This window comes from Coturnix japonica, chromosome 21 (assembly GCF_054131305.1).
Source record: "Coturnix japonica strain WE chromosome 21, WE-NBRP24, whole genome shotgun sequence".
NCBI classification, from domain to species: domain Eukaryota; kingdom Metazoa; phylum Chordata; class Aves; order Galliformes; family Phasianidae; genus Coturnix; species Coturnix japonica.
This window is the reverse complement of record NC_140683.1, coordinates 10,599,678-10,614,072: the sequence shown is the minus strand read 5'-3', so window position 1 is coordinate 10,614,072 and position 14,395 is coordinate 10,599,678. Positions and strand designations below refer to the sequence as shown.

Sequence of the window (14,395 nt, the reverse complement as noted above, 5' to 3'; positions counted from 1 at the left end):
CGTGCTCTGTGCAGATGGTCATTATTCGGCCCGAGGAGGCAGCGTCGCTAACTCGATTAATGCATAAAGCTGCTTTTGCTATAATCACATTGTGGTGGCTGTGGCTCCTCGCCAGCCCCAGCCCACCTCCAGGCTCTGCACCAGCACATTTGGGGATGTTTGTAAGCAAATGGGGTCAACACCATCAGCGTGTGTTATGGAGGAGGTCCACAGATCCCTGCCCAGCAGCCGCCTGAGTCAGGCTCAGACCCCAGGACGGGCTTTGTGGATGGAGAAAATATCCACAGCACAACCCTGTGAGCTGCTGCAGCCACAGGACGGGCTCACTGCTTGGGGCAGATCCACCAAGCCCTGCAGTGGTGGCAGAGAAGCCACCAGAGCCCTGATTCCCCCACACCCCATCACCAGGGGACCAGCCAGCAGGACCACACCAGCAGTTCTGGTTATCCCCAGGGCTAATGCTGCACTCATGGGCAGCAAAAGCTCATCAGGACAATGGTGGGATCACCACTGATTTGTCCCAGCTGGTTTCTCCTCCTATAGCCCCAGAATCAGATGCATCGCATGTGGTGGCTCCAGCACCCAGCACCTCACCTCCTGGAGGAGGTGACAGTGGCTGTCCCTGAGCCAGGAGAACCTTCATGCAAGTCCCTGCTTGGGCACAGTTCTGGGGCCCTGGAAAGACAAGAAGTGTCATCCCAAAGCCCTAAACTTGTCTTTGTTCCCAAAGCTCCAGACAGGCCCATCCCACTGCAGAGCCTCTGCTCCATCACAAAGCATGTATTCTGGAAAGGACTCAGGGCTACTGGCAGCACAGCTGTGCAGAAGGGAGAGCTGTGCCCAGCTGGGGGACTGCAGGAGCTGCTCAATGCTCCAGCAGCAATGCTTCCTCAGCTCTAGTGCACAGCTGGCACGCCACACATCTCTGCCTGGTACCAAGGCCGCTTCAGCCTGGGGCTCCTGATGCCCAACAAAGCCACGTCCCTAGATAAGCTGCCTCCTGCCAAGCTGGTGCAAATCTGAAGGCCATACAAACCAGATTCCCATTTGGAGCAGAAATCAGCCATGCAGAAGCTGGTATTTCCAGCTTAATTTGTCTGCTCACAGAAGGTAGACACTGTCAGCTTTCCTTAAATAGCCCCAAATATCAAATGCCTCGCAAGCAACGAGAGGAAGCTCTCGGATCACTCCTCCCTTTCAGGCAGGGGCTGATCTCCCTGCACACACCCCACTGCACTGCCATCCCAGGGATGGTGCCCATCATGCAGTGTCATCCTAAGCAGCACACACCACTCCAACATGTCTGTGTCTAGCTATTCGGGAGCTGCTCTCAGACCCTGCGAAGTTCCCTCTTGCACTTCAGGATCAGGTTTGTAGTGAAATTGCAGCCAGGAAGGTTTATACCTTGCTGGGATAGGAAACAGGGCTCTGAGCAAAGCAAAGCAAAGGAAGATTCTTCCTTTCTGCCACAGGGGCACAGGAAGGTCTTAGATGGCACTTTTTCACCTGTCCAGTGACTCCAAAATAGCATGAGGAGTGGGCACCCCCAGAGCTTTGCTCTGAGCTATGGGGTCTGTAGATTGAGCACAGAGCCCAGATTGGGGACAGCCCCACACATTGCCCAGACACAGAATCTGGGGTGGGGGGGGGAGAGCGGAGCTCATATCATGATGGAGAGCTGCTGAGCTCCCCTGCTGGCAATGCTCACATTTAAGGTGCCCATGCAGAGCTTTGTCCCAGAGGATCCCCAGCCCAGGTGGGATGTCAGCCAGCTCAGGGCAAAGCTCAGCCACGGCATCATGACAGCAAGAGATGTCACAGAACCTGGTCACTGCACTGCCCCTCTGTTATTAACGTTTCTGGAGCTCAGCTGTTAACCAGGTTCTCAGGCTTTTTGCGCTGTTTCTATTTTGGTAGGGCTGAACAGGCAGGAAGAGGAATCCAAAGGCTCTGCCTCCTGCAGAGACACTGTGAGCGCTGACCTGGCGTGGGATGCTGCAGGGCAAAAGCCGCATCGCTCTGCTTCTGCATCTGGCAGCCATGCAGCAAGAGCAAAAGCCAGACCACCCCATGGGCTGCAACAAACAGCCCCACAGCACAGGCACTGCTCCATCACCGGGCACAGGGAGGCGTTTGGGAGCTTTGCCCCCAGGATGCCCAATTTCATTGCTTAAAGTGCTTTGTATGCTCAGCACAGCATGTTCCTCTCATCCCAGCACAGCAGCCCCCCACCACTAGTCCAGCCCCAGCCCTGAGGGACCAGACGGCTCCAGCACCAATGGTTCCACACAGCCCCTCCAGGCAGTGCTGCCATGCACCAAGCAGGCGGAGGTGCTGACTGCATTCTCACCAGGCAGACGCACCCTACATGCTTCAAACCCGCTTCATGCACACATTTCCCCTGCCAGCCCTTCTAAAATCACACTCCTGAGCCAGGCTGAAGCTCTTCACTGTGTGAAAGCATCGGTGTGGCCGTGCTGGTTATGGACAGCAGCATTCAAAGGACCTTCCCATGCTATGGGAGCATCACAGTGCATCCGAGTGCACAGAAGGACGCATCTCCACACCGCTGCTCCCATGACCCCAGTGCCTTTCAACTGGGACCCAGAGATCACAGCCCCAACCACCCCCTCAGCACCAGGCCCTGCCCTGCAGCCAAGTTCTGCAGAAAGGCCACACAATGGGTTGCACAGCCTCAGCTGTCCAAATACAGATGCTAGGAGGCATCAGAATCAGGCAGTGCTACTCAATTCAGCTCAGCGGATGCAAAAAGCAATCACTGCTTCCCCAAGCTGGGCAGGAAGCTGCAGACACAGCAATGCTCAAATGCAAACTCCCTCCTCACCTGGCACAAAAACCATCCCCAAAGCATCACTGGAGCACAGCCCCGTGGCACTCAGAGCCTTGCAGTGCTCTGAGCAGGGGTTCCATCAGGGCTGCACTGCACAGGCTGCTTACCTTGCTCTCTGTGGGAGCCGATGCCGGATGTTGCTGCTTGGTGATGTTCTCAGCCAGACACCAGCAGATCCTCTTCTTCTGCTCCTGGGAGTAAGCCTCCAAACTTAATAAGCACTCCGACTTCTGACGTAAAGGAAACACAGGCAGAGAGCAGGTCATTAGCTGCACGGCGCAGGCCCTGGCTTTGTTTGCAAACTCTTCACTTCCAGCACACTGTCAGATGAACAAGGGTGTAAGGGGAGGGCTCACACTGTGCCCAGAGCTCCTGGCATGAGGAAGTAAAACAGGTGAGAAATCAGCTGCATCGGGGCTTCTCCTGCAGGCAGACAGGAAAGGTGGTGGGTGCAGGTTTGGATGTAGGAGGTGGGAGCAGAGCAGTAAGGTGCAGGCAGAGCACTGGCAGCTCTGCACCCTGTGCCACCACCATGTGAACACACTTATTTAGCTGCACTGGGAGGAGGGGGAAATAGCTCTCTGCTGTATGCAAACATTAGCGAGAGGTCGAGTCAAAGGAAACAACACCTTGGGCAGGGCAGGGCTGGGAGGGACACAGGTCTCCTCTGTTGGGACACCAGGGAAAGTCTGGAGGAGGATGCTCAGCTCTGCTGACATGCTGCCTGTGAACAGCGTGTGGCAAGGAGGGAATGAATGGACAGAAAGGAGGGGAGCCTGGGAACCCACTCCTGTGAGCCCAATGTGAGCTCCTGGGCTCACTGCTGCCCCTTATGCCTCAGCCTTACACAGCCCCATCCTGACAGGGACCTATTCCTCATGTCTTCTTTGGGCCAAATCCCAATCAGTTACAAAACCACCTGCTCAAATTCCCTCACAAATGCTCTTCCATTGCTCATCAATTTTGCAAAAAATGAAGAGTTAGCAGTAACTGATGCCTGTTGCAGTATTTGCTTTACAAAGGGCCAGGAATGCCCGACAGGTTACCTCCATCTGTAGCCGGATGTGAAAGAAAGTGGAACTTTGGAACAGAACTACAAAGAAAGAAAAATGCCCTGTACTAAAATGGGATGAAAAAAGCCTTTCATTTCCCTGTAGGATTTCCTTGCAGAGGGGCAGCTCTCTGGCTTGCCTGCTTTTCCCAGAAAGGTCAGACAGAACTAAGGAACTTGCACTCCGTGACTCCAGAGACACACAACTGAAAGGGGAAATGCTGTTTAGTCACACCATTTAAAACTGTTTGCATTGGATGCAAACTCATTCATGTGTAATCCACAATTCCTGCTGTAGAGGGAAACAAACCAACCTCCCGTGTCAGCTCCAGAGAAACAGATCTGTAGCCCAGCTCTCTTCCCCCTCCAAGGAGGATTCTAAAGAAAGAAGTTTTGACTTTTCCTATGTCTGTGCTTCACCACATCTGTTCCTAGAGCAGAAATGGGCTTAAATATGGAAAATACATACACAGGATGATCTATATACAAAACCAAATAGAGGACACAAGGTAGTGTGACTCCATGCCCTCAGATCCCAATTACTCCGATGCTCTGTTGGAACAGCAGTGCTCACATGCACAGCTGCTCTCTGGGTTTCCCCCCATCCCACCACCAGGCTGTAGCACTGTGACACCCACATGACCCCAGAAAAGCATTTAATCTTCCTTGCTTTCAGGGGAAAGGACAGATGCCCATCTACACACTGGAAATCCAGGCTAGCACTTACCCACCCTGCACCTGGGGCAGAAGCAAATGCTAAGAAGGACTCCGAAGAACTTAAAAACCACCAGCACAGCTGCAGAGCACAATGACACAATGATGCTTTAGCTAATGCATGCTCCAGCCCCACAAAGCTCCTGCAATCCCCGGTGCACAAGGCTTTAAGTGATTCCAAGGGCATCTCAGCTCCCCTTGCTCATGATGGATGTGTGGCTCACCTTACCCTGCCGTGCAGCCCCTCATTGATTTGATTACCATCCCCATTTCTCTGATTGAATTTGGCAGAAAGTGATGCTCAACCACTACTGGCAGCCAACAGCAAAGTGCCCCATTGCCCACACCCTGCTCAGCAGCACAGCAGCATTACAGCCTGCAGAAGAGGTGGCCTCTGAGTGCAGCCCAAGGAGGGCTGTAGGGTCCATACTGCCCAACCCAGGCAACCACAGGGCTGCAGCACAAGCAGCCGCTCTCGAGAGCGCTGGGAACCAACCTCCCCACCACTGTTTTCATTCAGGGAGGCTGCTGCTTTGCCTGCCAATATTTACAAAGAGAAAATAGGGTTTAATCTCACGATGCTGGGAAAGGAGGATGCAGATGGTGTGAATGGGGTGTTTGTGACCAGATAAAGTGAGCAACTGAAGTGGCTGCCAGTGGCTTTCTGCCTGCATTCATTCCAGCACTTTGAAAAACATGTTATTGCAGGTGCTGCCTGGTGAGGTTAGAGGACCCTGCACCAGTGCTGGACCCTGCAGGAGAGCACCAGGAAAACATCAAGAGAAGAGGACCAACAGTAGCCAACACAAGCCCTAATTGTGCCCTGTTTCAGCCAGTGGAGCCCAAAGGACAATCCCTGCTAGTCACAGTATGAAAAGCTCTCTGCCATAGGACACTCCCTGGGCTGTGCACACAGGGAGCCAGCAGGCATGGATTCAGCAGGCAGAGCTCCTGGGTGCCTGGCAGATACCAGCCAAAGGGGAGACACTGGCTCCGTGGCCCATAAATCAGCTCAGGACCTTCTGGAGAGCAGCTCCCAGACCCCACAGACCAACTGCCCCGCTGCAAGCACATCCCTTGGTGCAGGACCAATTGCAGAACCAAGTGTGCAAGTGCAGCTCTATACATGGCTGCAAAGCAAAGGTACAAAAAGGAGCCAGCCCCAGCCTGACACCTTCCAACCCTGAGCACAGGGGCTGGTCTCATCTCAGACACACTGCTGGCATGGCCAGGTCCCTGGATGGACATTTCATTGAATCACAGACCTAAGGAATATCCCAGAGCTGGAAGGGAGGCACGAGAATCATCAAGTTCAACCCTGCAGAGCTTCTCTGCGCAGATGAGTGGATGGGCTCTGCTCCCTTCCCCAGCTCTGCTCCCCTGTGTGGTTTATGGTAAGGTGCTGTGGGGCCGCAGCTCACAGCCTGGCCCCTGGCTCCGTCATTCAGAGCTTGGTCCATGGCCAAACCCAGCAGAGATCCCAGAGGGGAAGTACCTCGGAAACAGGCTCCAGACTACAATAGCTTTCAAATTGCAGAGAAAACCTTCTACTGGTAAAACAGCAAGCCCTGGGAATATCCTGTGAACAACACTGCCTTCATGCCCTGCAGAGCTTGGTCTGATGAGAAAGTTCAGTTTGCTCCCTTGCTGGGGGGGCCGTGGGGACCACATCTCTTCCTGTGTTTTTTGGACTGCTGGGCACACTAGTGGTGCCCAAAACACACATGCTGGCACTAACAGCATGAGTCCTATTGATAGCTGAGATGGTCAAAAAGTGATGGGGGCTCATTTTCAGGCCATGGAGACTCTATAACTGGAGATAAAGGATGGATGCATCCCATCCTTTGTGCCACGTCAAAGGCTGGCTCTTACAAAATGGGTTTTCTCACTGTCCTACAGCCACCAAAGGGCAGGGAGCAGTGGAGCTGCCACGTCAGCTGCACACACCTGTGACACCTGGCTGAAGGGGTTCATAAGAAAACAGCCTTCACAGGAATCCCCAGCCCTGACACAAGACACAGAGCTCCCTGGGCAAACAGTGCTTGGGCAAACAGAGAACAGGGCTACTGATTCCCATGCTGCAAAGAGAGCAGTGCTTACAGAAGATGACGTTGAGGTATAAAACCAGAGTTTTTAACCATTGGTTATGCACTACCACCATTTCCCGTCTTTCTAGGTTTTCAGGCCAAGTGTTGCATCATAGCAAGGGAAGCACCTCTGTGAGCATCTGCTCCAGTTGTTCTCTCTTTTCACTTCTCTCTCTCTCATTAATAGCACCTCTCTATGTTCCTTACCAAACAAATCCACCATAGCTGCTCTGTTGTGCTGTGCAGGTTTGATGTCAGCTCCTGGCAGCCCCTCCACCTTTGTCCCCATCACCAAATCATCTGCCTAAATGCCCCCTATGTCTGCCAAAAAGAGCCCCAAAAAAGTTCTTTGCTAACTGCTCCAATGACACATCCAGAACTTCAGCTTTACACAGATACAGACTGCCTGCCACATCCCTGAGCCCTTAAGTCCTCTGTAAACTGCTTGTTCAGGTGCAGATTCCCTGCACAGAATGGGAACCTGAAGGGAATTAAAGTTCACAGTGTTCTATCCTGGAAGGAACAGAGGAGACTTTGGGGAACTAATTCTCCCATGGAGCAATCCAGGACATGTTCAGTGAAGAGCTGTGCAAACTTACACAGCACTGCCCCTTACTGCAGGGGTTCAGCTCAAAGAGGGAGCTGTGCTAAATGTGCCCCTGGCAGCAGCTGGGACACAGCCTCATCTCCTGAGGATGCAGATGGGAGCAGTGCCCGTGGGAGCACACAGCGCAGGGATGTCCCCACACACACCCAGGGTGGGAGACAAACCGGGGCAAGCATTGATTTGCTCAGGTCTGTAATCGCACTCACTGCAGCAGGCCAAGGATCTGCTGGAAAGATTTTCTGTCAGAGCAATTTCCCCAGAGAAACACCAGTGTCTGCAGATGAAACCTGCCAGAGAAAACGATCGATTTTGCTAGCGCTTTCACAATGAAAAAACTTAATGAGCTCTTTTATTTTAAGTCAGTTTGGTCTGAACATGTTGAGCTCGAATCAAAAATCTCAAACAATGCAATAAAACCCTGTTTTGCAGTTTCCTATCAGTGGGATATTTCCGGAGCAGGGAAGGGTGTGAATGCAGCCCTGGAGCACACACACACCCCAGGACAGGTTCCCTGGGGGCTGCTGCTTCTCACCACGCAGGTGACGTCCCCCATCCCATGCTCAGCATTTCCCATGCATGAAGCTGCGTGCCCCACAGTTTGCAAGACCTCAAAACACTGCAAGTTCACAGCCTGCAGTGCCTGTAAAAGAAACACCGCTGTAAGCTACAGCAGGCAGCAGAGATCAGTTTGCCATCTGGCTGTCAGTGCCCATCGTGCTCAGGATTTAGGCTCTGTGAGTGATTTACTTACACGTGATTAGACACGATGACTAGCAGCAGCTCCTCTCATGACGCAGCAGTTTCCCTGATGGTTGGAATATGCTTTAAAATAAAACGGCACTCTGACATGAGAAAGAAGCTGGAGCTCAAGGCCTGGCATCTCAGCTTCCCATATTTTACCAAATGTGCCCATTGCCAGAGCCCCTGACAAGCCTGGGAATTAACTGGCATAGCACCGGGTATGAGCAAACTGCTGGGTATGGCACAAGGCTGCCTGCCCTGAAAGGCCCTGAGTGGACAGGAGGAATAAGAATGGTTTTACAGAGACCATAAACACGGCCTGCAGGAAAGAAAAACTTACACATTTCATATTTCAGTCAGCAGAACCACAAGAGCCAAGGCCACTGCAGCCCATCAGGAAAAAGCTACACCACTACATCTCGCCAAAGAGGAGCCTTCCCCTCCCACAACCCCACGAAACACGAAACACAGCCATTTCTCATCATTTGGTTACTTTAACTCAAGGCTCCAAAGACCCTAAATTAAATGTCAGGCTCCAAATGCATTTTTCCAGGCAGATGAGAAGATGCAGGAATGGGATCAGCAGGCGGACACCGGTCTCTGTGCTGAGCAGGCAGCTCCTGCCCAAACACCCCAAGAAGAAATAAAGACAAGGAAGGAGCAAGGGTGGACCTTCAGGAGAGCTGTCGGCACACGGTTACGCAGCCAGCTTCGCTCTGGCCCCACTCTCACCCGCCCAAGGTGAACAACTTCCACCCCGAGCGTTTTTATCCAACTTTCACAATAGCTTATTATATTGCGTGGCCGCTGAGCAATGTGTGCCTTTCTCCTCAGAGCCCTGGGGATCTTTCCCAGACCCAGATTTCCACCCTGCAAACACAAGGCCTTGAAGCCAGGAACAAACTAAAGTCAGCTGAAAAGAAAAATAAAGAGAATGAGCTGCAGCACCCAGAGATCAGGGAGGACCAGCACTGAGAACCAATTCTGCAGCCTCTTTGGCTGCTTCCCAACACAAAAGTAACCGGCAACGTTTGAATGATTCCAGATCTGTTCCGAGCATTCAGCCACGATTGTGTGTCCCTTATACTGGGCTTCCTTATTTTATGTGAGGGTTTCAAAGCTGGGTGCTTGAAGACAAGGAGAGGAAGATGCCTAACAAATAAAGTCAAAACAGCTGTCATGGAGCTCTTGGGTGAAAGAACTCCAGAGAAACTGGAGGCGAGAAGCAGTGAGTAAGGTCCACAGGGGAAGGGAAAAGCAAGCCTGTCTTGGGGCTACCAATCCTCTCCCAGCTCAGATTCCTCTTAGCAGCTTCTTAGTAATATATTCTGGCCAGGCCTGTCATGTTTCCTTTCCAGACCTCTGACAAACTAATAATAAAGGAAGTTAAAATCAACCAGCTCCAGCAAAAAGAAGCAGAGTTGTTAGTATGTGTCCCGCTCCCACTGGAAAGTTAATTTGGAAACCAGCAACACTCACCTCTGCAAGGTAAAGGATGCAGAATTTCCGATCTTCTGAACCTGCAAAGAAGAGAAATCAGGATTAAAATTAAGCTACAACTGCATTTCTGTGAGCAGAGGCACTGGCAGAGGAATTGGCTAAGAGACAACTTTTAATGAATATTTATTGTTGTCATCCCACAGTACCAGGCTGCGCTCCGGGAGTGATGTATGCTGCATCTGCAGGGCTATGAGCCACGCAGGCTGCACTTACATGGCTTATTGCAAGGACTCACTGCATTATCACAGATTCTCCTGTGAGTCCTTTTGGGAAGAGGTTTGAGTTGGTCAGAGGCCATACATGGACCCTCCTGCCTCATCTCCCACAGCACATGCAGCTCAATTCTTTTGCAGGTAGCTGGGCACCATGGTCAGATCTCTCTACAAATGCTTTGTACCCAGGAGGACTCACTAGAGCAGCTCCCATTCCTATATCCTTGCTCATTTCCAGCTTCCCCCCTTGAGCCATTGCAAAGGGCAGCCGTAGCTCTGCCTGATGCTGTTTGTCCCAGTCTCCATCACTGCCAAGAGTAGAGTCGGTGCTTCTCCAAGTAGATGGAGCCAAACCACAGGGCTAGGGGCTGCTCCCCCAGCTCCCTCCCAGGGCTTTGGAAAGGGGGATAGTGCTGGATGCTCCTCATCAGGAAGGCTGTGCCAAGGCTTGTCCTGGCCTTTGCTTCCCACCAATAGGACACAAGGCACCCCAGCCCCAAGGAAAGCTCCAAGCACACATCACTTTGCAGGAGGACACAAAGCCAGCACAGGACAGGGCGCCCCAGCTCCAAAGCAAGGCATCCCACACCCAGAGCTGGCTGTGCCGCTGCACTGCCCCCACTGTGCCCTGCCAAGGCTTTGTCCTTGCTAGCGTGCAGTACTGCTGGGCAGCAGCTTTCATAACCTCTTTAACGATGTTATCTCTGCCGTGAGATCAGCCCTGCAGTCTGGGCATGGCTGCAGAACCTATTTGAAGCATGAGCTCTGCTTCATTTCAACATCCCATGCTGTGCAAGCAATGGGAGCAGGCTCTGCATGGTGGTGGAAGTACCCCACTGCTGAGAAGAGCAGCCGCAGCACAGCAATCAACAAAGGGCCGTGACCCACCAAAGGGCCACCTGAGTCCCTGCACAGGCAAAAGAAAAATATGCTAAAAGAAAATAAGCGGGGAGGAGGGGAAACTCACTTTGAGATGTTTTCGTTTCATGTTGATGTATCATGACAGGGACTGGATTATCTCTCACAGTAACCTGATCCATTGCTGGGCTGGGAAGACTCAGCACAAGAGGAGTGCATGGCTTTTTTAGGAGTATGTCCCCCTCCCCAGCTAAGCCCTGCACACTCACGCTGGCACAAGGGGTGGGTGATACACAGCTCCCAGCACAGCAGTGGCTGTCAGCACTGTTCTGCCCATCTGCCCCGTGCAGCCCATGTAAAGTACCCTCTGGTTGCAGTGCACATCAGGTGTTGGGTCAAAAAGATACGAGAAGTAGGAAAATCGGTCCTGCTCCTTTCTACTGTGTCCTTGCACAGCCTAGAGGACACTGACAATAGCCACAGCAAGGGCACCCTGCTCCCCAGCCTGCTCAGTGAGGACAGCACTACATCCAAAGCCCAAAGAGAAGCTTGCAGACAAAAGCCCTGAAAATCAGAGTCTGGGCCTCTGTATATCTTAAAGCTGTTTGCTGCAGGACAGAGTGCACTGGGACGTAGGAGACAGCAAAGCAGCAGCATCCAGCCTAAGGATGAGGCTCATAGGCGGGGTCCTCACTCAGGCTGCTGCATGGGATCTCTCCTCCCTGTCCTCAAGCCAAGCACACCCACCCAGGGGCTGAGACCACAGCAAGGCAGCAGTGTTAGCATGGAAATTCCCACCGCATCTAGTGAGGAAGCCGGCCCCATCACACTGGAAACATTGGCCGGTGTGGTGCTCATCAGCCATGCTCAGCTTCTAAAGCAGGAAGACAGAGCATTGTAAAGCAGATTATACTGATTTGCTTTCGCACAGTGAAGCAAGAGGCAGAAACAGGAAACATCACAATGGTCTTCAGTGTACCGGAGATGTCTCAATTGTTATACTCAGCAATACGCCTGTTCCTATTAATGTGCCATTCAGTTACGAGGAGACCAACAGAAAACTCCTGCCAAAAGGGACAGACATCTCTTTGCTCGTTCCACCCGCCTTGAAGCAGCCCTACCCAAACCTGCCTCAGAACTGACTGTGCTGGATTCCTGGTGCAAGGGGGATGGTCTGGTGTGGCACAGGCAAACATCCCCTGAGAGGCTCACTGAGCTACTCCAGATGTGATCTAGCCAATTCATTATGGTAACAAGGAAATAAGCAGCAGAGAACCCAACCGATCAGCTGGAGGTTAGAAGGCACGCTCTTTAGCCAACCTGCAAACACACCTCAGTGTGCAGAGCTGCAAACACTGGGGAAGAAAGTTTCCCTTTCTTCAAAGCAGTGCAGCAGCTTTGAGAACAGCCAGGAACCACACGTGCACTGGAGCAGATGCTGACCAACAAGCACTTCTGCGAGGAACAATTTCTTTTGTTCTTTCCTTGTTCATAAGCAGTGCTGAGAACAAACTCAACAAATCTCAATGAAGCTCAAGGGCTTTTCTAAACAGCCTGAACTCTCCGTGTCCCTTTTTCCCCTCATTTCCCCCGCCAAATACGTTAGCAAATGAATCTGGGGATAGAAAAGTTGTTGGAAATGGGTAATAGGAGATGGGCTGTCCACTGTGTCACTGCAGATCCCCAGCACAGAGGCTTATATGTTGTGGGGCATGCAGACAGTCACAGCTCCTAGCCAGAACTATTTGCTTCACTGAGGAAAATCATGGAGAGTCACAAAATGATCCTGAAAACTATTCCTTAGGGAACAGCAGCCAAGCTGTGGGTTAATATCTCTTGATCAGAGCCACAGGACTGCAGTGAGATGCCAGCTCACACAGTAACAGGGTAAGGGTAGAAGGAGCCTCTGGACATCTCTATTCCATGTCCCTGCCCAAAGAACCCAGGTCATGGTGCTCAGTACTGTGTCCATTTGAATCCTGAACATCTCCAAGGCTGGAGGTTCTGCAGCATTTTTGTAAAACTCAGGATTTGACCACTCTGGTTACAGAAAAGTTCTTCCTCTCATCCAATCATGGTTTTCCTTGCAGAGACCCCAGCCATACTGCCTGGGCTTGAGGGGCAGTCGAGCCCAGCACTGTGCTGATGGAGTCAGGCAGCTGTACGAAGAGCGAGCCCATGGCCAAACAGCCACTGCACCAAAGAAGGAATGTGGTGGGACTGGAATGGGGCCAAGAAGTGGCTCCACTGTAGGAAATAGGATGTGGCAGAGCAATTTGTTCATTCCTCTTTTGACCCTAGGTAGCTGAGGTCATCCTTTGTACAGCCTCAGAACTCAAAATAACTTAATTCAAGCCATTCCTTTGCCCTAAGAACCCTCAGCTGGGTGTGAAAGCTCAACCAAGGCAAAACCAGCTACATGCAGCCCACAGCCTCCCACCAAAGGTCAGGGTTTACTGTTTCTTCACCAACGTGTGCTCATGGGGGAGGGATGCTCATGAGAGAAGCCGTGGGCGGCTGAAGGAAGAAGCGGTGAAGTAAAGGTCAGTAGGGCTCAGCTCCTCTGAGTTCTCTCAAGGCACTGTAGGGGTGAACCTCAAAACTTCACTTCCCTTTGCAGGCTGGGTGACAGCAGCAAGAGGAACAGCCCAGCAGAGCAGAACCCTGGGCAGCACAGCCCCAAATCCCTGAGACAGGCCTGCAAGGTGCTACCAGGCCACACTAGGGGACAGAGCTGCTCCTGGGTTAATGCTGGGCTGGGAAGGGTGGTGCTGGACCTACAATCCAGCACAGGGATGTTGGCAGCATGTGTGAGCCAGCACTGTTGCAAACTGGAAGCAATGGGACAGTGGCGTGCTATCCTGCTGTCCAGAGATCTTTAACCATGAGCCCAGAAAACACCCCAAACACCCCCAACCACTGCAGCAGACACTCACCCTCCTGGAGCTTGACACTCTGCAGGTAGAGAGGGTTCCTCAGTACATTGCAGCGTCCAGGCTCATCCTCCTTGGTGAAGAGCAGCAGGTCAGAGTAGATGAAGAGAGTCACCTGGATAACAGAAAAGCAGCAAAGGAGAGGTTATGAGGAAACCATCTCCTGGCACTCGATGCCTTGGAAAAGATCCTGCATGCCAGAGAGATGCACTAGCCACGAGCAGCAACCCAGGCACCTGCCCTAAGGGTGCTGCATGCCACAGGGTGCCCCCAGCAAGCCCCAGGCAGGTCCCAGCACTTGGTAGCCAGCTCCCAAGGCTTGTACAGTCCCATGACAGGAGGGGTAAACCTGCCCGACAGTGCAGCATCACACAAACACACCCTCTCTGCTCCCTCGTGTCACTTCCCATTTACATAAGTTACAAATCAGGGGAGTAAGAGGAGGGAACGAGTTGCCAACTAATCTCAGCAGAAAACACTGCAGAAACTGCAGCCTAAAAGCAAACGTGATCCTCCTCAACATGCTCCGGAAGGAGCTTCTCACTGTTTTCACTCTTCATGTGCTCTGTTTACCTTCCCCCTCTACATTTGACGGGGGCTCACAAATAACATAGCTCCCCACAAGCAGAGTGTGAACACCCACATGGTTGTATTTGCTGCTGCCCTGATCACATGCTCCAAAGTCACAACTTTCTGGGCTGCAGCTTCACAATGGCAGTCATTCACTTGGTTTTTGCACAGACCATGGGATTAGGAGCCCAGGAACAAAAATAATCAAGCTGCCACAAGCTCAGAATGCTGGCATTTGTCAGAGCCATCACCTTACTGAAGAAGTGGTCTT

General features: G+C 52.2%; 1 protein-coding gene across 10 annotated transcripts in view; it reads right to left on the bottom strand.

Annotated features, from left to right (window-relative positions):
• RGS3 (regulator of G protein signaling 3) overlaps positions 1–14,395 on the bottom strand; it is a 49,362-nt gene that overhangs the window by 13,567 nt on the left and 21,400 nt on the right. For all 10 annotated transcript variants that reach the window (XM_085521556.1, XM_085521557.1, XM_085521559.1 and 7 more), the window contains 3 exons: positions 13,558–13,669; positions 9,531–9,571; positions 2,959–3,081 (listed from right to left, as the gene is read on the bottom strand). In XM_085521556.1, coding sequence (XP_085377682.1) covers positions 2,959–3,081; positions 9,531–9,571; positions 13,558–13,669 — 276 coding nt within the window. The remainder of the gene's footprint in view (positions 1–2,958; positions 3,082–9,530; positions 9,572–13,557; positions 13,670–14,395) is intronic.